At 41.3% G+C, this 24,790-nt stretch overlaps 1 protein-coding gene across 11 annotated transcripts in view; it reads right to left on the reverse strand.

Annotated features, from left to right (window-relative positions):
* Positions 1–24,790, reverse strand: part of Caprin2 (caprin family member 2) — a 48,957-nt gene that overhangs the window by 2,988 nt on the left and 21,179 nt on the right. For 7 of the 11 annotated variants that reach the window (XM_021636452.2, XM_021636460.2, XM_021636457.2 and 4 more), the window contains 10 exons: positions 24,135–24,178; positions 22,304–22,963; positions 19,095–19,217; positions 16,565–16,634; positions 15,549–15,613; positions 12,875–12,979; positions 10,501–10,635; positions 5,296–5,464; positions 2,167–2,346; positions 646–746 (listed from right to left, as the gene is read on the reverse strand). In XM_021636452.2, coding sequence (XP_021492127.1) covers positions 646–746; positions 2,167–2,346; positions 5,296–5,464; positions 10,501–10,635; positions 12,875–12,979; positions 15,549–15,613; positions 16,565–16,634; positions 19,095–19,217; positions 22,304–22,963; positions 24,135–24,178 — 1,652 coding nt within the window. The remainder of the gene's footprint in view (positions 1–645; positions 747–2,166; positions 2,347–5,295; positions 5,465–10,500; positions 10,636–12,874; positions 12,980–15,548; positions 15,614–16,564; positions 16,635–19,094; positions 19,218–22,303; positions 22,964–24,134; positions 24,179–24,790) is intronic. The other 4 variants (XM_021636453.2, XM_060384538.1, XM_021636458.2 and 1 more) reach the window with 4 other exon arrangements.

Genomic DNA, 24,790 nt, shown 5'->3' on the forward strand with positions numbered 1-24,790 from the left:
CTGACTGACCTACTACCTGAGTTCAATCCCCAGAACGCAAATGAGAGAAAGACAATCAATGCCTACAATTGTCCTCTAACCTCTATACAAATACCATGGTACACACACACACACACACACAGAGAGAGAGAGAGAGAAAGAGAGAGAGAGAACACACATATGCATGCATGCAAATAAGACAAAGTTTTAATAGAAAAATACTGGTATAGTAGAAATGTACACCTAAATATGACCATGACAGAAAGTTTATAATGTTTGCTAAAATGCAATGTCTAAATCCCTAATAGTTCTGTCAGATAGAAGGAAGAAAATCTGCTGAGTGATCAAACCAGAATAAACAAAACAGTTAAACTTGTAAAGATGAAGTCTTCTATTTATAATAGGTAAGTTAAGTTGAAGGTAACTTAGTAACACTAAGAAACATAAGCTCTAAAATTTAACAGAAAGTTTTGTAATCCAATTTTTATCCCATTTACTTGCTGCGTGACCACAAACAAGAAATTTAACCTCTGAACCCTTTTCTATAGAGTAGAAGAGTAAGTGAGCTTATGTGAAAATTATTATGGTCCCTTTAAATTACATAGTCCCTTGATGACAGAAAACAATCTGCTTCACAGTTTAGTCACAACAACTATCCCTACTCACCCTTGGAGAGTAAGGTGCTCCAGGGTACTCTCTAGCTTGCAGCTGCAGCTGGCTGTAATTCCCACTTGAAGCTGAAGGAGGTCCTCTGTAACTATCAAAACCTAATGAATAAACAAGCACCATACATACGTGATGGAAAACACCATTAGAGGAGAAAACTGGACAGACCGCACGTGTCAGCACTAGATGTTATATATCTAGTCTCTGTTACGGTGTCTGCCACTGTCAGGAGTTATGCTTAGTCTTTCCCCCCTGCCTTTGTACAGGGCCAATGGAAAGCAAGACTGCTCCAACCACTTAAAGCAGACTCCAGACTATCACTTAGAGCATGACGTTTTGGAACAGACCTAGCAACCAGAGCTTCATCACCTTCCTCCATGAGGTTCAGGCAGCTGTCCCTGGGCACAAACGCTGTGTGCATCCTCCCACTGTTGATGAGCTGCACCCTGACACACTTCCCGATCAAAGAATCTGGAGATTCGACTTCAACCCTATTGAGTTAGCACAAGTCCATTTGCATAAGTACCTCCAAAAGGATCAGCCTCTAGGGCTGTGCTCAAATAGGCTTTCTTGTATTGTCTGTCATGCCACTTCTAGTCCTGTCAGACTGTGGAGCTTCTGGGCAGTACAGAGACCATAATATTTGCCCATCTTGCTGGCACCATGGGCCAGAACAAAAGACATGTGTCTCTTCTTTGAATAAAAACATACTAACATGTTTCTACAGCAAAACACAACACTTAGAACCATAACTACATCACAGGAGTCCACAATGTGACAAATTCTCTTGTTTTTATCTGCAAAACGGTTTGAAAATAATCTGAAAATAAGCCTTGTCTACTTATGACACGTTTTAAGAGTAAATCAATCAGTGAAAAAAAAAAAAATACCATTCAAATACGAGAATCAACCCCTCCCCCTTGAAAAGGAGCTGATTAATCTCCCTTCTTGAGGGAGTCTGCTTTGCAGTCAGCAAGTTAGTCTGTGCAAAGAACACATGTATTAAAAGTACTGGAGTGCTAGAGTGATAAATCAATGCTTAAGCACACTGGGTGCAGGGCAGGAGAGATGCTCAGAGGTTAAGAACACTGGCTGCTCTTCGAAAGGTCCTGAGTTCATTTCCCAGCGACTACATGATGGCTCCTAGCCATCTCTAATGAGATCTGGTGCCTTCTTCTGTTACGCAGACACACATGCAGGCAGTATGTTGTATAAATGAATCTAAAGAAAAGAGCACTCGTTGCCGTTCCAGGGGACCAACAAGTTCAGAACCAATAAGTTCCAGGTCTAACAGCCTCTTCTGGCATCTGTAGGCACTGCACACACATGATACACTTACATTCAGAAAAAACAGAAATAAAATAAGCAAAAAAAAAAAAAACGTTAAATACTCTACTATCTACTAAGAGACAATTATAAATGGGAATGGAAAAAACAACAGAGAAAAGTCGAAACTTGAGTCCAGTTTGAGTCAGGCGATTTATACAGATTAAAATAACTCAGCACAGAGTCAAAGCGTACCTTTGTAGCCACCAGGAGAGCGACAGGGATTCATTAGTAACCTCCCTCCACGTGCACATCCTCTCACAGACCCCCGACTACTAATAAATGGCTGAGCTGGTCTGTGAAAAATACTCGTAGGTGCTGGGTAAAAGGCAAGGTTGCTATTGCTTACATGAACAGTTCCATCAGGATGGTAACCTGCAGCGTAAGAGAAAGCAATTTAAAAACCCAAGAGTTAAATGGTAATAAAGGCCTGATATTATCAACATATATCCATATAATATGGATATTATCAACATATATACGCTATATATCAAAACTTCTAACATTTTCTCCCTTTAGAAACATACTTACGATACATGAGCATATACGAGAAACAGAATATTACTCAGTTATAGAGGGGAAAAAATCTGCCACATCACAGGACGAATGAGCCGTAAAGGGTTATATTAAATGAACTAAGTTAAAACAAAACAAGTATATGATGCCAACTTATCCGAGGTAGCCACGGTAGTCAAATTCAAAGCCATAAAGTAGAATGGTTGATTCCAGGGACCAGTTAGTGATAAACAGATCCAGTTATAGCCGTGATGGATGGGACGAAGAAGGCACAGCAACTCAGATGTACTATCACGGAACTCTTGGGAGTAAATGTTTTAAAATGCCCAGGACAGTGATGCGCGCCTTCAATGTTAGTACCTAGAGACAGAAGCAGGTAACTCTCTGGGTCTGAGACCATACCAGCCAGCACTACAAGTTCCCAATCCCCAGGGCTACACAGTGAGACATCTCAAAAAGAAAAAAAGCTAAAATGATTGTTTTTATGTTATGTACACTTTGCCACAAATAAAATTATCAAGCCAAATATTCAGATAAGGAATAAAAGAAAATTAATCCTGATCTTTTCCTTGGGGAAAGCGGGGTCTCGTGCAGCCTAGGCTGGTCTTGAGCTTGTTAAGTAGTGAAGGATGACCATGAACTTCTTCTACTCCTGTTGTTTCCAACTCCCAGGTGCTAGCACTAGGTATCTTCCCTCATGCTCAGTTTATCCCAGTGCTGAAGAGGAAGCCAGAACTTCGTACATCTAGACAAACACTTCAGAGCTGAGCTGCATCCCCAGGCATGAATTCTATTCTCACTATAATTCAAAACTGAAAAGACCTATGACCAAAGTATCTGCTATGTAAAGTGCCTTGTGTTTCAACAATATGGTAACGACAGAATGAGTGCCTCTACAGCAAGATCTAGGCTCTCCACTCAATCCTCTTCACCACTGAAGAAAGCACTCTGAGTCTCAGTTCATTGCTCAGCACATTAAGGGCTACAATATCAACACTACAAACCTACCAGTGCTTCTGTATTCAGAAGGATTAAGAAGGAAGGTAATACATACACGCATACATACCATTTTGAAAAAGAAGGAAGGTTTCATCATTCAAAACAGTTTTAAAAGATTGAAACTGTCCCACTGTTTGGACTAATAGTATAATAGCATTATTGTATTTATCTCCTCACACAGTTATCTCCTGACACACTTTTTATTTCCTACAACAGTCATCATCTGTATTTACAGGGTAACACAGTATAACACAAGAGCTTCAAAATCTTCACCAGAGCGTCTAGAGTGACCCCATCTGACTCAGCCACTGTCTACGTAACCAAAGCAATCAGACTTAAAAATAAGAGCCAAAAAAGCTACAGCAGCCACTGCAGTTCTACCTCTTCAAAGGTCAAATCAGGGGACTAGAGAGATGGCTCAGCAGTTAAGAGCACTCACTGCTCTTTCAGCGGACCCCCAGCACCCACGTCAGGCCCCTCACAAACTACCAGGAATTCCAGTTCAAGGAGTTCCGAAGCCCTCTTCCGGCCTCCATACACATGTGGAATACATACACACATAAATAAAAATAGAGCTTTAGAACAACCGTCCAAGATACTGGAGAGTTAAGAGCACTCTTTTCTCTTGCAGAGGACCCAGGTCCCATTCTCAGCACCCACATGGTGGCTCACAATCCCCTGGAACTGGATCTGATGACTTTTTCTGACTTCTGAGGTTATCAAGCACACATGTGGTGCACAGCCATACATGCAAACAAAACATTTATTAACTTAAACAATAAATCTTTTTTAAAAAAAGTTTTCTTAAAAAAAATTAAAGGGCTGTCCAACCAATTGTTGGTTCAACCTGAGACCCACCCCACAGTAGAGAGCCAGACCCTGACACTATTAATGATGCTCTGCTATACTTGCAAACAAGAGCCTAACGTGACTGTCCTCAGGGAGGCTCCACCCAGCGGCAGATCCAGACAGACGCTGGGACTTTACATCCAAGCATGGGGCAGAGCTCTGGGGGTCTTGTGGAAGTGTTGGGGGAAAGACGGAAAGACCTGGAGGGGACAGGAACCTCACAAGAAAACCAACAGAGATAACTAATCCAGTCCCACGGGAGCTTTCAGAGACTAAGACATGAACTAAGGAGCATGCGTGGTCTGGACCTAGGTCCCCTGCACACAAGTGGAGGATGAGCAGCTCAGTCTTCATGTGGGTCACCTGCTAAGTAGAGGCTGTTTCTAACAGGAACTCTATTGCCTGCTACTGGATCAATCCCCCCTGGCAGGGCTACCTTGCCTGGCCTCAGGGAATGAGGGTATGTTCAGTCCTGATGTGACTTGCTGTGCTGGGAAGTGTTGATACAGGGGAGGGGCTCCCCTTTTCCGGGGTGGGGGAGAGTGGGGAAGGGGACAGGGGGAGGCTGGGACAAGAGGATGGAGGGGGGTTACCCTTGGGATGTAAAGTAAAAAAAAAAGAAAGTTCAAGGGCTAGGTGCACACGTCTTTAATCGAAACACTCAGGAGACAGAAGCACGTAGATATCTATGTGTTCAAGCCCAGCCTGGTCTACAAAGCAAGTTCCAGGATAGCCAGGACTACACGAGAGAAACCCTGTCTTGAAGACAAACAAACTGAAAAGTTGAATTAGTGGGTAAAGTTGACTGAATAGCGGAAGCGACAACAAGAACTCCTCAGAAGAGCATCAGAGAGACAACATTTAGAGCTGCAGGGCCTACAGACAACATTGAACAGGCTGCTACGTCTTCAGAAGAGCACGGAGCTGGTATGTGGTGCTTATGCAGAGTACATGTGTTACCCGTCTCTGGAGGCTGGGCCGTCTGTTCTGTGTGTACAGGTGGTAGCGGACACTGGGATGTCGTGTGTGTCCTCGATGAAGTAGAATGTTGATTGCAGCCAGGTGAAAAGGGGGATGCTTTCACGTCCTGCTCTTTCTGTGGAGGCAGTGGTGCGTCAACATTAAATACCTTAAAGGAAAGAGCACACAAAGCCACTGGGTACGGTTGAGAAATGACACCTGCACAGCTCTACCAGATTCTAAGTCATGAGGTAGGCAAAGGGTTTGGACAGACACTTCTCCAAAGACAACAGCTGGTAAGCACAAGAAAGTCTCAACACCACTGGTCACCAGAAAACGTAAAATCACTAAGAGATATCACTTCCTACCCACTGGGACCACCACTGCCAAAAGATGGAAAAACAAGACTAAGCAAGGAGGGGGCTACTAGAACCTCATTACCGCTGGAAAGGCAGAATGGTGCAACACTGTGGAAAACAGATGACAGCTCCTTGTAAAGGGAAATATTAACCCACCATATTTTTACATCTAGGTATTCTCCCAAAAGAAGTGAAAGACAAGACTTAAGCAGATATGACTTTAGCAACATTATTCCTAAGAGTAAAATATCAGAAAACCTAAATGAAATGAGAAACAGCCATAAAAAGAATGAAAATATGATTCATACTACATGTCAAAAACATTATGTTAAGTGAAATTAAACAAGTTACAAAACTCCTGGATCTGTTTTTTGTTTTCTGAGACTGAGTTTCTCTATATAGCCTTGGATGTCCTAGACTTGCTTTGTAGACTCACATAGATCTTTGCCTCCCTGAGCACTGGGATTAAAGGCATGCATTACCACCCCACGCTTGGTACATGCCCTTAATCTCAGCATTTAGGAGACAAGGCCTGCAGATCTCTGAGTTCTAGACAGTGCTGTTCAGGCAGTTCAGTTTAGTCAATGAATTAAGAGGCAGTGCAATGGAGCTGAGTTTATGGCAGTTAAGAGGCAGTTTTTGCCAGGAGAGTTTGAGAGAGAGATTGCACAGAGAAGAAGCTAGACACAGGTGAAGACAGAATGAGCCAGGGAATGAAAAGGAGCCAGATGATTAGGAGAGAATGCTAGAGTTAGTATCAGGCCAAGCAGAGTACTTCAGTCCAAAGCCAAGAGAGAAGTCAGTTTTGAACCAGTCAGCTTGTAGAGGAGTTTGAGCCAGAACAGCTGAGTTGAACCAGCCAGCCAGAGGTCAGAAAGAACTAAAAAGGATGAGTTTATTCAGCATTAAGTCTCAGAGGCTGAAGGCATTCTTGGCCTAGATTAGATTGTATGGAGGCTTGAAGCTTCCAGGATTAGGCCTGGGTGAGCAGATAGAGGCAGTAAGCCTCCGGGAGCCAACAACTGAATCAGGCAAGTAAGTTCCATTAAAAAGTTACATTAATAGGAAACTCTCTCCCTTGGTGGCTGACTTACATGATGCCAGAAGACGTTACTGGAGCCACATGGTGATGGACACAGCATGTTATAATACCAACCTGGCAAAATGAGCCAACTGGTGCTATAGTGGCATAAAGACTATTAGGGTAACCTGCTGCTTTCTGACTGGATCTGAAGCCTGTACCACAGGAGGGACTTCATACTGTAAACCTGATCAAAAGCTACTATTATTATTTTATGACACATCTATTCTGTCAGCAGCTTTCTAAGTATTTCTGTTTAGATTCATGTTGCTTTGAACTTTGATCAGAAAAGCTTCTCTTTCAGTGAGTAATGGTTAATGCAGACACTAACTGAGTATAATTGAGCATTCAGCTACAGATAAATTTTGTTTTATTAACCTTCCTCATCTATGGCATAGAGAACAAGTGAAAGACAGGGCAGACAGGATTTAAGAACTGGCGGTTGAGAAGTGGAGGTATGAAATGACAACTGTGGAACAGGGTTGCTGTTGCACACATTAACTCACAGTAGTGTGGTCACCTGCATAAGACTTACACAGGAGCAAACCAGTCAAAACCCAGCGTGGACAGAGGAGGGAGTCTCTAGACTCCACCCTCAACAGAGGAGCCACTGACAGTTGGTGGCTGCTGAGGGCACAGCACTTTCCTTTGGGGATGTGACCACTACTTCACTGCAGTCCAGCGAATGGGCCCATACCCAGGCACATACATGTAACATAACATTAACTTGGCTCAGGGTTATTACTGACAACAACAAAAAAGGACATGAATTAGGAGGAAGGTAAAGATGGAGGCTTAGAGAACATTATAGGGTAGTGGTAAACAAATATAAAGTAGTTGTGAATAGATAGGATCAAAACACATTGTATACATGTGTAAATTTAAAAAAAAATTTTTTTTAAAGATTTAAAAAACCCCAAAGGCAGAACTCTTGCCTAGTACATATGCATGATCCTAGGTTTGATCTCCAGCAAGAAAAAAAGAAAAGAAAGCAGGGGCATACTACTTATTACATTTTCACCTTGCAGGAGTCATTTAGACGGTAGCCATAAGTCATGATTTCCTATCCTGGTGGTTTTCCATAAGGCACACACCATCTGATATGAGTAACTAATTCTCCCTTCCATAGTAAAAGGCCAGCTTGGCCAGAAGGACTTTAGTGATCTATGCTTCTCTTTTCTTTCTTTTCTTTTTCCCCAAGACAGGGTTTCTCTGTGTAGCCCTGGCTGTTCTAGAACTTGTTCTATAGACCACGCTGACCTTGAACTCATGGCAATCCACCTGCCTCTGCCTCTCAAATGCTGGGATTGAATGCCTGGTCACCACCACTGAGCTGTTTTATATTTTTCATTTCTATAACCCTGGTGAATAAAAATAGTGCCTGAGCCCAGCATGGTTGAGCATACCTTTAATTCCAGCACTTAGGAGGCTGATAGGGTAGATCTCTTTGAGTTCAAAGCCAGTCTGGTCTACAGTTTCAGGCTAGCCAGGGTTACATGGGGAGACCTTGTTTCCAAAACAAAACAAAACAAAAAAAACAAAAACAAAAACAAAAACCCTGTCTCAAAACAAACAGAAAATGTGTCTAGCTGAATCTCTGTGAGTTCAAGGTCAGCCTGGTCTATATTATAAATTCCAGGACAGCCAGGGTTCTACATTGAGAACTTGTTTCCAAAACAAAAACAATCAAAACAAAACAAATCAGAACAACAACAAAACACCCTGGTATGTGCTTTTAAAGGAGCTGAAAGAAGGCTCAGCTTTTAAGAGATGGTACTGCTCATGCAGGACTTCAGCTACAGGGCTATCTAATGCCTCTGGCCTCTGACGGCATCTGTGCTCATATGTACATACCCACATATAAACACACATAATTAACAGTAAACATAAATAGTGCCTGGCTTTCTAACCTCCTGCTTAACTAAATGAATGAATGAGAACCCGCTTGAACTGAGCAGGCTTCAAACAGGGAAAGCTATCACCACACAAGATACACCCCGTGGGTTAGTCTGGCAGGTTAGAGGGACTTCAATAGTCACACCAGGTGAAGGATTCTATTGCCTCATGTGATGACCCACTGTCTGCTTTTGATTAGGAAAAAGAAAAATTTGAGTGGCAATATTGTAAGACTGCCAGGAAAGAAGGAAAGCAAGAAGGGAAAGACCCTCAAACAGCCCAGCTATAGTAGGAGGGTCGTGAATTCCTACTGCTGAGTTCAGCAGCCCTGCATGGGGCCTGCTGCTCTGTACTGCTTGTTCACTACAGTGTCCCAAGGTCCTGGTGTGAAGCATGAAACACCAACAGGAAAGGCATTTATTGCCTCATTCAATGGTTTGCTCCCCTTGAAAAATACAAATCTAGCGTCACATTTATCTTTCCTTTTTTAATGTGTACATAAACATTCGCCTTCATGTATGTGTACCATGTGCGTAGCTGCTGCCCACAAAGGCCAGAAGAGGATGTGGGATGCCCTGGAAGTGAAGCTACAGACAGCTGCAAACCACTCTGCAGGCACCAGAAACTAAATCTGTGAACTCTATAGGAGAAGCAAGTACCCTTAAGCACTGAGCACCTACCTCTCCAGCCCTGCAATATTACCTTCTTAAAATTTTATACTGCAATCTGTAGAGGGATATACATTCAGAATACACACACTAATCTAAACAAACCTAAGACTCGATGAGCCAGAATGAAACTAAAATAAAATTAAATGAATGTTTCAACAGTGATAGAACTCAGGTGTGCATCCTCTTACTTCCGGTTACTGAGGCTGGGACCCTCAATGATGCAGTATCAGTGATGATTAATAATGATCATAATTGTTACCAAAACAGTATGGTTACGGCCACATTTTTCTTTTGTAGTGAGGGAGTACTAAACATCAAGCATCCATATTTTCACATGGGTCCTAAGCTTTGCCTGTGAATTTTCAGAGAGGAAATAAGGACCTGATAAAAATGCTCTTTGAACAAAATCCCTCTCCAGGGTTAGGCCCCAGGCCCAGCACTAAACGGCTAACACAGAGCAAACTCAACAGCACCACTGCATGTTCTCTGTCTCATGTTAAATCAGGGCTTTTTTTCCTACCTTACAGGTCTTTTGCACATACGTTACAGCTTCCAAGTCTTTATGAATTTCTGTGTGTGCAAATATGTATCTCTCTGCGACTGTATGCGATTCTTGTGCTTTTTTTGGCTTTTTGTTTGTTTGTTTGCTGTTCTGTCATATTCCAATTTGTTTATTTTATTATACTTTATTTTTACTCCTTAGCTGCCTGATTGTTTTCAAAAGAGACACAGAAAGGGTGGAGATTGGACAGCACATGAAGGGAGGAGGAACTGGAAAGAGGATGGAGAAAAGAAACCATAACCAGAATATAGTGTATGAAAAAAATCTACTTTCTTTCTTTTTTAGTTTTTTGAGACATGGTTTCTCTGTGTAGTCTGGCTGTCCTGGAACTCACTCTGTAGACCAGGCTGGCCTCAAACTCAGAGATCCACCTGTCTCTGTGTGAGCCACCAGTGCCTGGTGTGGGGTTAGGGGAGGGACAGACAACTATTTTCAGTGAAAGAAAAAAATACTTCTTGAAAATTCTGGAGGTTGTAGATTTAATACTCTGTCACAGTTTTTCCAATGGACAAATTTAAACACCAGCAGACCACATAAGAGCAACATGAAGACAAACTTTTCACCCAGTACCAAATATAGGTGTGAGAGAAACCACAGGTCTTCAACAGCCATCATTTATTTCCCTTTCATACTCACTGTCTGCATGGCTTGAAAGGGTGCTGTGCTAAGGGCTGCTGAGCTTCCACTTGCAGGAGGTAAGTGGAAGCCCTTTGACAGGGGAGGATTTGGAGAAGCAAGTGTAGATGCTGGCTTGCAGGGGGGAGCTGCCATCTGTGGAGGAGAAATGCAACATCAGCCATACTGGCCCTATCAGGAGGTTAACTTACTCTAAACCCCAAGCTGACACAAGTCAGCAAGTTCTTTAGGGTGACATGGGAACACAGGAATGCAGAGAGCAGCGTTTGCTTACAACTCCAAATCTGGCTGCTGAGGATGCACACTAGCATTTGCTTTGATAGAGTGCTGACAAAGTGAGGATCACACAAGGGGCGCTCAGCTTCCTACTGCACCAAGGGCTCTTCAAGCCCTGAATTGGTATTTTCACACTAACAATCTAATACTACTCCAAAAATATGCAAAGACTGAATTTAAGAAAAACTTTGGGTTAGTTAGTTCCTTAGTATTAATTCTTTATTTAAAAATTATTAGTGAATTTCTAAGTCTTCTGCCTAAAAAAACAAAACACTTTGATCTAATTTAAGTAATTAATATGACATAAAACCCAGTCCCAACCAGATTATAAAGCAGACCACTATAGGTCACTTTTCCTTTGTCATAAAGAAGACAACTACCTTAATGTAAAGTAAGTGGGCACTGTAAAAATTAATAATCTATGTTTTCTTACATTCTATAATAATGACTTCTCATGTATAGTAAACCTCAAAAATCTAACCTAACCAGGCAGGAAGGCACGTTCCTGTAATCCCAGCACTCTGGGAGGCAGAGGCAGGCGGATCTTTTAAGTTTTAGGCCACCCTGGTCTACAGAGTGAGTTCCAGGACAGTCAAGATTACACAGAGAAACTCTGTCTCGAGAAAAACACACACACACACACACACACACACACACACACACACAAAACTAACCTAATAGTTATTAAATTGCCCCAAATTTCATTCCATCCATGTCTACCCAACTCAAGGATTTGTTCAAAAAGCAAAGGCTGAAATTTACAACTATGCACACAAAACTCATACTATCAAAATGCTTTTGATAAGATGAGCCAGGACTCTAACTCATTCCAGCTGACTCAGTGCCATAAAAACCAAATCTTCAGTTGTATCAATATTTTCCCTAACCCTAAAGCTTTTCTTTCTATTTATTTATATATATTAAAAATATATTAAAAACCTAATATCTTGCTAATTTTAAAGATTTACTTTGATTATTTTTAAGTCTGTGTATTTGTTTATGCATGTGAGTACAAGTGCCATGGAAGTCAAATGCCTCAGCTTCCCTGAGGTTAGAGTTAGAAGTAGTTGTGAGCTGCCAGATATGAGTGCTGGACTTAGGACTTGGGTCCTCTCCAAAATCAGTACATACTCTTAATCACTGAACCATCACTCCAGCCTGTATGCTACTTATTAAAATTAATTAATAAATTGACTAAGCTGGGCCATACTCTCCTGTAATCCTAACACTTGAGAAGTAGGAGCTAAAAACAAAAAACAAAACAAAACAAAAATTCCAAGTGGGTTCCCTAGTAAGGGGAACAGGGACTGTATCTGACATGAACTCAATGGCTGGCTCTTTGATCACCTCCCCCCTCAGGGGGGAGCAGCCTTACCAGGCCAAAGAGGACAATGCAGCCAGTTCTGATGAGACCTGATAAGCTAGGGTCAGATGGAAGGGAAAGAGGACCTCCCCTATCAGTGGACTTGGAGAGGGGCTTGGGAAGAGATGAGGTGGGATTGGATGGGGACAAGGGAGGTGGCTATAGTTGGGATACAATGTAAACAAGTTGTAATTAATGGAAGACTAAATAAATTAAAAAACAAAAAAGAAAAAAAATCAGAAATTTGAGGCCAGTCTGAGCTACAGATCATCTCAAAAAATAGAATAAGGAGTCAGGAGAGAAGGCTCAGCAATTAAGAAACCTTGTTGCTCTTGCAGCAGACCTGGATTCAATTCCTAGTAGCCACATGGGAACTCACAAACCTCCCTAACTTCATTTACAATAATCTAATGCCCTCTTCTGACTCCCTTGGGCACCCAGCACCATGTGGTACACATATAAACATGCATAAAATAAAATAAATCTTTAAAATTTTAAAAATAAAAATATTGGAAATATATATTTATTACTTCAGGAAAGATACGTACTATTAAATCTACATATATGATAAAGCCACAATAGTGACCTGTGTATGTTCTAGGAGCACAACATTAACAAAAAGTAATCTGTTAATAAATACAAATATTATGATTCTATCAATCATGCTAGTAATTCATAAGCTCATTATGTTATTCTTTGAGACAGCAAAGAAATTAAGACCATGGGTCTCATTACCTCAGGGGTCTCTGAGGTCATGAACTCTGTTTCAGATCCTGAAGAAGCCTGATCAGTAGTAACCAAACAAGCATTTGAGCTACAAGTAACTGAAGAAGCAGCAGCCTAGACACAGGAAGATAAAAAGCATTATCGACACATACTGTGTTCAATTCATATTTCCTGGGTCTTGGACTTTCACATGTGTTACTTTTACTAGTACTCAGTAGTGCCAGGCAGTATTCTAAATGCATTACATATATTAATACACTTAATCAGAATAAACCTGTTTAGCAAGGACAATTACTAAAGTTTAGTGACATCAAGAAGAAACAGGATAGTTAAGTGGTGGTGGTGGTTTACACCTTTAATCCCAGCACTTGAGAGGCTGAGGCCAGCAGAACTCTGAGTTCCAGGCCAACCTGGCCTGTCTACAGAACAAGTACCAGGATAGCCAGGGCTTCACAGAAAAACCCTATCTTGAAAAACCTGTCTCAAATAAAAGAAAAAGAAGCCAGGCGGTTGGTGATGCACATCTTTAATCCCAGCGCTGTGGAGGCAGAATCAGAGGCAGGCAGATCTCTGAGTTTGAGGGCAGCCTCATCTACAGAGTGAGTTCCAGCACAGCCAGGGCTACACAGAGAAACCCTGTCTCAGAAAAAAAAAAAAAAAGGAGAAGAAAAACAAGAAGCAGCAGCAGAAAAAAAGAAAGAAAGAAAGAAAGAAAGAAAGAAAGAAAGAAAGAAAGAAAGAAAATTAGAATAAAGTTCAGTAGCAGAACACTTAGATTCACATACTGCCTTTCCACGCCTGTGTCCCAGTTACACACAAACCCTCAGCCTTGCTGACCAAGATTCTTGACCCTAAGAAATCTGATACCAAATCTGCAATGTGGCTGACACTTCACAGTCCATGCTAAGAAGCTAGGCACAGGTATAATCAGGCTTCTGGTGGGAAAGTCTTCGTGCCTTACAGAGGCAGACAAGGATAAAAGGATGGGACAAGCTCTACACAGATCAAAACAGTATAAAGTTCTAAGAGGAAATTAAGAGTTAGAAGCAGGTATAAAATAAAAACTAGGGCTGGAGAGATGGCTCAGAGGTTAAGAGCACTGGTTGCTCTTCCAGAGGTCCTGAGTTCAATTCCCGGCAACCACATGGTGGCTCACAACCATCTACAATGAGATTTGGTACCCTCTTCTGGCTTGCACACATACATTCAGGCAGAATACTGTATACATAATAAATAAATAAATCTTTAAAAAAAAATAAATAAAAAAATAAAAACTAGGACAAGCACAAAGGAGACTAAGGCTATGACAACTTAACACTAAAATACCAAAGTTTTGGAGGAAACCTATGGCACAAACAGGTATGGGAATGTAAGAGACACCTAAAGACTAGCAGTAGTGAGAGCTCAGTGCTGACCCTCGAGCCCAATACTTGTGGTTCTCAGTAGCTCCAGTAATATCACAGGCGAACCAGAAATCAATGAGTGGTTGTTATGTTTCCATAAACTGCTACAGGGATCTTCACAGTGTGTTCCTAAGTTAGGAGAGGCAGAGGGTCAAGTTTAAGAAAAGGTTACAGGGCCAAGTGTGATAGCACACACCTATAATCCCAGCACTAGGGAGGTGGAGTCAAGAGGACTAAGAGTTCAAGGTTCTCCTCAACTACATAGTGAGTTCCAGGCAGTCTGAGCTACTGTTACATAAGACCTTGTCTCAGAAAATACATACATTGTCAGACCCTGTCCATCTCACCATCACTCCCTAAAAAAAGTTCAGGGGAATTTTTTTTAATACTTTAGAACATTTTACATATTAAATATACACAATTTAGATCTAACCAAAATATTGAAATTATGAGTATTCTAAAGTATGTTTTTTTTTTCAGTACTTTGAATTAAAGTAATAAGCCAACTACCCATCATAAATGGGAGTGGTTGTTGTGGGCTATACTTGTGTACAAGGAGACCCCCACAGTTTCTAAATTAATCCTTCTTTGTCCTTAGTAGTTGAGCTGAAAAGACAGAAAGCCAGTGCAGTGTAATGTACCTATTGCCCCAGGGCTAGAAGAATAAGACAGGAGATCACAAATTCAGGACCACCCTGGCTCAAAATACAAACAAAATGACCATGGGGTTTGCAGATGTAGCTCAGTGGCAAAGCACTCGCCTAGAAGACAACCACAGGAGCTAGAATCTTTCAGTGTGCAACACCGCAGTGGGGAGACACCAGTTTACTTCACAACAAAATCTTCACGTTAGCACCCATTTGAGAGTTGCGGTCACTGTGGCCTCCAGATCACCACTTCAAGGAGAGTCACCAGAAGCAGCTTCAAGTAGGTGAGTAAGCCTGGTATCTGAGACAGGAGCTCTGAATGTAAGTATGCAGACACACCTGGAAGGTTATTAAAAGCACAGATGCTATTGGGCATGCTAGCACAGGCCAGGATTCCAGCACTCCTGAGACGAGAGGGCCCTACAAAGTGAGTTCAAGGTCAGTGTGGGCTACATTAAGTAACAAAATAACAACAACACACACAGAATACTCTTCTAGTAGGTCTAAGATAAAAACTAAGAGAAAAAAAATTTCTATCAGGCACATCGGAGTAAGTCTGATTTCTCTTGCCAAAGTAAGAAGTCTTCCACCTGAAGCAAAGAAAAGTGTAAAGCAAATTAATCCAGAACTTACCTGTAATGGCTCTTGAAGAAAATCACTTTGATTGGACAAGTTTTGTTCTGCAGATCCTGTAGAAACTAAAATAAACCAAACAATTAAGGGGAGAGGAGAAAAGTTAACACAGAAAAGTTAAAAGTCAACTTGACAAGACAAGGTTAAATCTTAACAAAGCAAGTGTCAGCTGGAAGTAACAGGTTCCTATTACAACTCTGAAGATAGCAGACTGGACACTACTTAGAAATGCTCCATGTGTTTCGGTACATGGTGATATTTTAAGATTATGTGGGTAAAGGTAGAATTCCAAAGCTTCCAAAAGGAAACTATGGCTTTTAAAAAATTACTGGGGATAACAATGTGGCAGAGAAAACAATGCCGCTGTGAGTAGTCACTAACAGACACACCTCTCATCTGCATCATAAGTCTTAGCTGACCATGTGTTGGCTCAGATCTCCCCTGTGGTTATACAGATCAACGTGCCTGTTACAGTTAGAGTTGTCAGTTTGTTTTCTGTCATTAATATCAGTCACTCCATTACAGCATCAGTCTTCAGCAGGTGTTCAATCTTAATCAGAGTCTGCACATCATTCTCAGCCTAAAAGAAATTACCATGGAGGCAGAGGCCTCAGCTTTGAAGCATCACACCAGCTTTAGATTAGTTACCATGGTATTCACTGTTCTAAAGATTGAGGTACTCTGGTCAGCTAGGACCCAAGAGCATCCACACTAGATTTACAGTACAAAGGTCAAGTAGGTTCTGTTCCAAAATCACAATCCCAGGAAGAACATGGGAAATTGCTATCACGCATGTGTACCTGCTCATCTGAGGACTTTTCTCTAACAAATGTAAGCATGCTACTGAAGGAGACTTATGTTCTAATGATAATTTATCCCTATGTAACTACTGACTGATGGATACAACTAAAATATAACTATTTAAGCTACCTGGAGTGAAAGATTCAGAAAACAAATAGCTGTTAGCTCCAACTCTGTTTTAAGTCTTTAGAATTATTATGCTCCTAGTGGGTTACCTGGAGAAGCTGAAGGCAGCTGTGACGATGCAATTGCACTTGAGGGTTTGTCAAAGTCTAGAACAGACTCCTAAAGATGAGAATTTAAATAGTGAGAACACAGGTGATTCTTTAAAGTAATTAGGTATGTCACTGTATTGACTATAGTTATTACTAAAGGTGCTAGCTGAAGCTGCAGACACCTAGCTAATTCCTACCTTGTGATATTAACAAATTACTCTTATGTAATACATTAAAGTCTGGGCTGGTGAGATGGCTGAGTGGTTAAAAGCACTGGCTGCTCTTAGCACCCACACGGCAGCTCACAACAGTCTAACTATTCCAGTTCCTAGGGATTTGACACCCTCACATAGACATGCATGCAGGCAAAACACCAATGCATATAAATATTTTAAAAAAAAAGAAATTAAAAAATCAAAACTAAACCCAAGTTACTGAGAAACCTCATGATTGGGTCAAGCATTAAAACTAGAACATGATTCTAAGATCCAACTTAGATAAGCATGCCTGATCTGAGTCTCCCCACCCCCTTTTATTTGTTTGTTTTGTTTTGTTTTTCAAGACAGGGTTTCTCTGTGTAGCCTTGGCTGTCCTGTCCTGCTTTGTAGACCAGGCTGGCCTTGAACTCACAGTGATCCTCTTGCCTTTGCCTCCCTGAGTACTGGGATTATAGGTGAGCACCACTGCACCCAGCTCCAAAATGTTCGTTTTAAATTTAGTCTAGTTTGAACTTTTATTGTACCTAACCAAAAGAAAGGTCTATTTATTTTTGTCAACTACTTATTGGTTCATTCTGAGAAACATTTTATGATGAGAAACTGTTCTCTTCTCATATCTATATACTGGAGTTCTCTCAAGAAAGCCTCCCACATTGTGCTTACTTAAGCTAGAAATTTGCAGAAAGCATCTTAGTTCTTTCACTTATCTTGAAATAAAATGAAAGATAATCAAGTTATCTTTCACTTTGCATAGACGGCTGGAAGTTAAAGAATTTGACTGGATTTATACAGCTGGCACGAAATAGGACTGGTGTTTACACCCAGACCTAAATCCAAAGCTCAAGACGCATCTCCTTTATTTGCATTTACTTTGTTTACTTGAGTAGTCAGGCCTCAGTAATATAGCACTAAGAGTCTATGTGACACAGTTTAATTAAGCACAGCCTTTCGTGATGGATTGGTGGTACATGCCTTTAACCCCAGCAACCAGGAAAGTGCAGAACCAGGGCACCATTTTGCACAAGAGGATCTAGATTCTTAACAGTTCCACGACAACGTTTCATATACACATTACTAATCCCACAAATATCACTTAAGATTCATTTGACAAATTACTCATAGGTTGAGCCGGGAGGTGGGGGCACATGCTTTTATTCCTAGTACTTAGGGAGGCAGAGGCAGATGGATCTCTGAGTTCGAGGCCAATCTGGTCTACAAAGCAAGTCCAGGACAGCCAAGGCTACAAGAGAAACCCTGTCTCAGTGGGGAAAATGCTTTCATAAGCAAAATGTGTGGCATGAAAGTTATGTGAGTACCTAAACATTTTCTGACTGAATTGTATGCCATTCCACAGGAAGGAATTCATTCCTGATACTGTAAACCCTTGTCATATATCCATGACAGGGTTGTAGGAAACAGAGACCCTAGACAGAGAACTTACTACTGTTTTGATGAATGGATTTGGTACCAAATTGCCTTCTAAATAATTATTTATACCCACGGATTAGTGCTACTTTCAGCCTTGGTCAGAGGAGCTTTACTGCAGTGGTCCACAGTCAATGCAGAAACTCAAAACTGGTCAAAGTGTTTAGAGTGACTGTTGTTGAATGCTCAGCTCTAAATGGGACATTTAAATCAACTTCTTCAAAGCTCCAGGAATACCCCAAAGAGCACAGAGAGTGTAAGACCCAGAGGACAGGGAGGACGGCCGTGAAGTGTTCTTTTCTGAACATGACACAGCTCTTGCATCTAAAACTCACAGAAGCTATGGTGACCTACAGAAGTCTAAACCCGCCTCATTCCAGCACGGATGAGACAGGGAACTCGTGAAGCTCTAACCCTGCTGAAGAGCTATCAGCAATTGATAGGTAGCTGCTGGAGTCGTGAGGGGAGGAGAAGACACACACAGGAGATGGGACATGCATCATTGTTCTTCAGGGCTGTGGCTGTAGGTAGACTGCCTGTGCTCTGGGAAACCGGTAAATGGGCTCACACTCACACACATGCAGAAGGAGAAAGAAGGAGGGAGGGAGGAAAGGAGGGAGGGAGGAAAGGAGGGAGGGAGGGAGGGAGGGAGGGAGGGAGGGAGGAAGGAAGGAAGGAAGGAAGGAAGGAAGGAAGGAAGGAAGGAAGGAAGGAAGGAGAATATGAGAATATGAAGGAAGGACTAGGAAGTATTGGGGCTACAAGGAACTATGTGAAGGGGGAATTTGAACTAGATATGATCAAGATACACTGTACATGTACAAAATTGTCAAAGAATGAAAAATACTCTAAAATCAAAACAAAAACTAAAATAAAGCAGCTCATACTTGCATAAAGTTACAAGTTCCTTGAATCTGGGACATGAGGTCCTTCAGCTTTTCTTTCCTCAATACTGGATCCTTTGGAAAGGCAGAGGAAGAGTCTACAGGCTGAGGCACGGGCTTAGGCACCTACAAGACAAACCCCATGTGTGCAACTCATCAGGAAAATTACATTACTAGCACATCTTCAAAAAATAAAATGGAATATTCTTTCATTTGATTTATCACAGTAAGAGCTTTCATATAAATCCATTTGCTAATTAATTTCAATTTTCCCCTTTCAAAACAACTTTAATGAATATCTTTCTAAAACATAAAGCAGCCCAGAATAAAGAAACTTCCTTAAAAGTGTGTCATTATATAGTTATTACCATCTGTTCTCCAAGACAAGAAGCTAGAGTGTGACACATACCGATGATATGTTTCTCATCAAGGCAAAAATTACTTAAGATGCATATGATTTCAGAGACCTTAAAATATTCACACACAAGAGACTTGAGGAAGTACTTTGTAGAATTTTAATCCAGAACATGGCAAGAGACCATATCCAACAACCTAGGTCTGTGGGGTCCAGCTAGAACACACCAAGCCTTAAATCCAGGAGACAGAGGCAAGCAGATCTCTGAGTTCAAGGCCAGCCTGGTACAGAACAAGTTTCAGGTAAAGAAAAGCTTAAGTCCAAGCATGGTAGTGCATGCCTTTAATGCCAGCACTCAGGAGACAGACTTGCAGATCTCAGAGTTCCAGTCAGTGCTATTCTGCCAGTTCAGGTGAGCAGGTGTGTCGAGAGGCAGTGCAATGGAGTTGAGTTCATGGAATTCAGAGGCAGTTTTACAGAGAGAGGTTGAAGAGAGAACAAGCTAGATACACGTGAAGACAAAATGAGCCAGAAAATGAGGAGCCAGAAGATCAGAACAGATTGCCAAAGTTAGTATGAGGCCAAGCAGAGCAATTTAGTCAGAAGTAGAAAGAGAAGCCAGATTGAATGAGTCAGCTTGGAGAGATATTTGAGCCAGAATAGCCGAGTTGAACCAGCCAGTCAGAATTCAGAAAGAACTAGAAAGGGTGAGTTTACTCAGCAGTAAGTCTCAGAGGCTGAAAACATTCTAGGCCTAATTCTAGGCCTAGATTGGAGTGTACAGAGGCTAGAAGCTTCCAGGACTAGGCCTAGGTTAGCAGGAGCAGGCTGTAAGCCTCTGAGACAATTACATAGGGAAAATAAAAGTTACTTTTATAGTATTTTATTATATTTAATTAAAAAGTATATTCTTGAATGCTTCTGCTATTTATGAGCTCTCATGATAAATTGCTAGACATCTTGAATTTACCTTAATTAACTATTTACAGTTCTTTTTAAATGTATATAGGTGTTTTGTCTGTTTTGTATGTGTATCATGCATATGCTTGGTGCCTGCAGAAGGCTAGAAGGCATCAGATACCCAGAACTGAAGTTACATGTGTTGTAAGCTGCCATGAAGATGCTGGGAATCAAACTCCAGTCTCCTCTGGAAGAGCAGCCAATGAGTGCTCTTAACCACTGAGCCATCTCTAGCCATTAGACATATTCCTTATAGCTGAGATCAGCTGTACACAGAGGAGTGGGTGTCCTCTTAGTTAAAGAGCCTAAAACCTCAATGTAATGTTCCTGTGCCATGAAAGCAAACTCAGAATGTTTGGACCTTTACAACCATTCTTGGCTTTTAATATCATCCAACAAATAGCATGAGATCAATGGTAAAGGTTCAAATACCTAGTGGAGTTGCAAATTAGGGGGGTTGTAGTATTTTGCTTTGTTTTGTTTTCCATTTGTTTTGGGTGTTTTGGTGTTGTTGTTTTTTTTTTTTTGTGGAGGGAATTATTTTTAAGACAGATTCTCACTATGTAGCATTAACTGGTGTGGCAGGAACTTGCTACATGTAGAGCAGGCTGGCCTCAACTCTCAAATTAGAGTTTTGCTATTTTGTTTTGTCTTAAACAGCTAAACTGGGATTTTAATATGCTTCTCAAATACAACAATCATACAATTAATATTAGATGTGGAGATTAGCAAGGTATGGCTGCCAAATTTCTTTTTTTTTTTAATTCATTCCAGTATATTTTTAAATTTTATTTTTATATTAATTACAGTTTATTTACTTTGTATCCCCACTGTAGCCCCCTCCCTCGGCCCCTCCCAATCCTACTTTCCCTCCCTCATCTCCTCCCAAGCCCCTCTCCAAGTCCACTGAAAGGGGAGGTCCTCCTTCCCTTCCATCTGACCCTAACCTATCAGGTCTCAACAGGACTGGCTACATTGTCCTCCTCTGTGGCCTGGTAAGGCTGCTCCCCCCTCAGGGGGAGGTGATCAGAGAGCCAGCCACTGAGTTCATGTCAGAGAAAGTCCCTGTTCCCATTACTAGGAAACTCACTTGGATACCCAAATTTCTACATGGGCAGAAATAAGATAAAAACATTAGCACTTGAAGAGAAGAAAATGAGAGAAAACAAACAAACAAACTAGGACTTGAAGAGGAAGACAATGAAAAGAAAAGGAGAAAAACCAAGAATGGTGGTACATGCCTCCAATCCCAGTACGTAAGAGGCAGAGGGAGGTAGATTTCTATTAGTTTTAAGGTCAGACTAGTCTCTATATTACAAACTAGTCAGAGCTGTATAATTAGATTTGGTATCAAAATAAAAAATAAAACTCAGGTGAGGTGGCATATGCCTTTAATCTCACCAGTCTGGAAGCGAGGCTGGCAGATCTCTATAAGTTCAAGGCTAGCCTGATCTACAAAGCAAGTTCTAGGACAGCCAGGGCTATTATATATAGAAACCCTGATTCAAAAAAAAAAAGCAAGTAACTCTAAAATTCTCTTTCTATAAAGCAGCATTAAGAGGTAGTTTATGTATAAAATGCAATGCTTTGATCTCTCAAAAATCAATGCTTTGATCTCACACTATTAGATGATCAAAGGCTTGATCAGAAAGCTCCTGGCTAAAAAATTAATTAAAGGTAATTTAAAGGACAACGACTAGGCCAGGTAGAAAGCCTTGGGAACTGTATCTAGCAAACAAAGTGATGACATGTTTGCCTCATGAGCAATAGTAAGTAATTTATAATTTGGGAACAAGCAACACTAGCAAAGATCAAATCCAAGGATGACTCCATATATAAACCCCAATCCTGAGAGAGACCATCAAAACAGAATGAGATGGACAAGAAATTGACTCACATCTTTGGGTTCTACATTTAACTTCCTGGGCGGGACCTGGTCACTTGGCAAGAGTCCTGCTGAAGCTGCTCCCCAGGACTTTAGACAGATCTGTGACTGCACACCTAAGGCAGGCTCCTGGTTCTCAGGGCTGTTTTCCCAGGATACTGGAGTTCCAGGCTCCAATGAAGCCTCTTCTCTACACACAGGAGCAGTCCCGGATCTGCTGCTGCTCTGTTCACTCTGCACAGATGCAGCCCAGGATCCAGGGGGAAGCTTCTTTGGATCCTCCTGCTCTTTCTGTGGCTGAACTACCCATGGCTTTGGCAGATCCCGCATGTTCTGCTCTTCCTGAGGGATGCTCACTTTGGACTTCAGGGTTCCTGGCTTCCACTGATTGACAGGTGTCACAGAAATCTGCTGCTTCTGCTCTTCCTGGAGGGCTGACCTGAGCTTCCCCTGTTCTGAGGAAACCACAGGCTTCGACACCTCATGGGACTTAAGAGAAGATTCCCAGGGCTCTGAGGACTCCTGCTTCTTCCCTTGAGCATCTGCTTCTGAAAGCTTATTCCAGCATTTGAGGAGACTGGGTTTTCTAGCATAATCTGCTTCCCACAAGCGTTCCTCATTTTCTTGTTTTCTTGAATAATTTACTTCTGTCATGTAGTGTCTGTTAAGAAACTAAGCCAAAGAAATAGACAATGTGCTTCAGTCTTAAAATGCAGAATGTAATGCAATTACTTTGAATGTAATGTTCAGCTCTATAAGTATTCCTATGGCCATCAGTCTCTCATGAAACTCGTCCTTAACCTACTTGAAGAAACAGTCTTATTTTTGTATCTACTCTTTCTCCGCAACTAACAGAAATGTTAAGTTAAATTACTCAGATGTGGCCCATAGGCAGATCAAGTCTCCATGTCGGGTCCCAGTAAGAGGAGCAGGGGCTGTCTCTGACATGAATTCGAATGCCTGCTCTTTGATCACCTCCTTCTGGTGGGGCAATCTTGCCAGCCCCAGGGGAAGAGGGGAAGAGGATCCAGGCAGTCCTGATGAGACCTGATAGGCTAGGGTCAGATAGTAGGGGAGGAGGACCTCCCCTGTCAGTGGACTAGGGGAGGGGATAGAGGAGGAAAAGGGAGGAAGGGGGCTACAGCCAGGATACGAAGTGAATGAATTGTAAATAATAATAAAGTAGAAATCGGTGACCCATTTAAGACTAGAAGAAACTACATGACATGGTACCACAATCATTTTATGTAGTCCCTTTACCAAGGTAATTCTGTCTGCCAGCCTGAGGCTCTTTTCACATGTCTACACTGTCCTTCAAAAGTCACAGCCAGGATAGTTCAATTAAAGTTATACTGTCTAGCTGTATGTCTCCTCAATTCCCAGATTTTTCTCTAATTTGCTCATATATATTATATTATATTATATTATATTATATTATATTATATTATATTATATTATATTATATTATATTATATTATACATCTGGTTCTGATTCTTTCAGCTTCCACAAATTTCAATGTCACTTTAAAATAATAAACCCTCTTTTCTACTACCAATGTAAATTCTGATAACAAAATTTTATATATCTTTAAGGCCTAACGTAAGAGTTTAAAATACAATAGCTAATGCTGAAGAAATTACTGCATGCCAGACCAGCCCCTTTAGCTCCGCCAATAACACAGATGTTGTCCTCTTCACTAGTAGATAAAATAAACAATCCAGCCAGACATTAAGCTAATGAACTGAAAGGCAGGATTCAGAGTCTGCCTAAGCCTCAGACTCTAAACCATAAGTAACAGATGAAAGTTAAAAACAACCTCACAAAGCCATGATTACTTCTTACCTCCTGTGGTTGTATCTCTGGCTGTACAACTTCCATAAGAGATTCTGGGAAGATAAATATAAATTATAAGTTTTTAACCTGGCTATAGCTGTAATTCATTCTAGCAGTAAATTTCAAAGGACTCAGAAGACTAGAGAGAGAATTAATACCATTGAATCAATCCATAGCAGGACTATTTCAACTACTGCTTATTTGTCGGAGGAATGCAGAGGGCCTGGGTTTTGTAGCTCTGTGACAGAGAACCTGCACAGCATATACAAAAGGCCTGGGGTTTGATCTCTAGCACAAAAAGAAAAGGAAAAAGAAAATGGTTCTAAGGATAACTGTAACAAAAGCTAGACTTTCTTCTACGAGATCTTTACTGAAGTAAAGTTCCACTACAAAATTCATTTCTTTGAGTACAGGGTCTCACTCTGGTGGTGCAGCCTGGCTGCAAACTCTCAATATTCCTGCCTCAGTCTCCTAAGTGCTAGGATTCAAGGGTGGACAATGATATCCAGTTAAAAATATTTTGTCTGCTTTTTGTTTGTTTTGTTGTTTTTCGAGAAAAGGTTTCTCTGCTATCTCTATCTCTCTCTTTTTTTTTCCAGAGCTGAGGACCGACTCCAGGGCCTTGCACTTGCTAGGCAAGCACTCTACCACTGAGCTAAATCCCC

This window comes from Meriones unguiculatus, chromosome 5 (genome assembly GCF_030254825.1).
Source record: "Meriones unguiculatus strain TT.TT164.6M chromosome 5, Bangor_MerUng_6.1, whole genome shotgun sequence".
Classification (NCBI taxonomy): Eukaryota; Metazoa; Chordata; class Mammalia; order Rodentia; family Muridae; genus Meriones; species Meriones unguiculatus.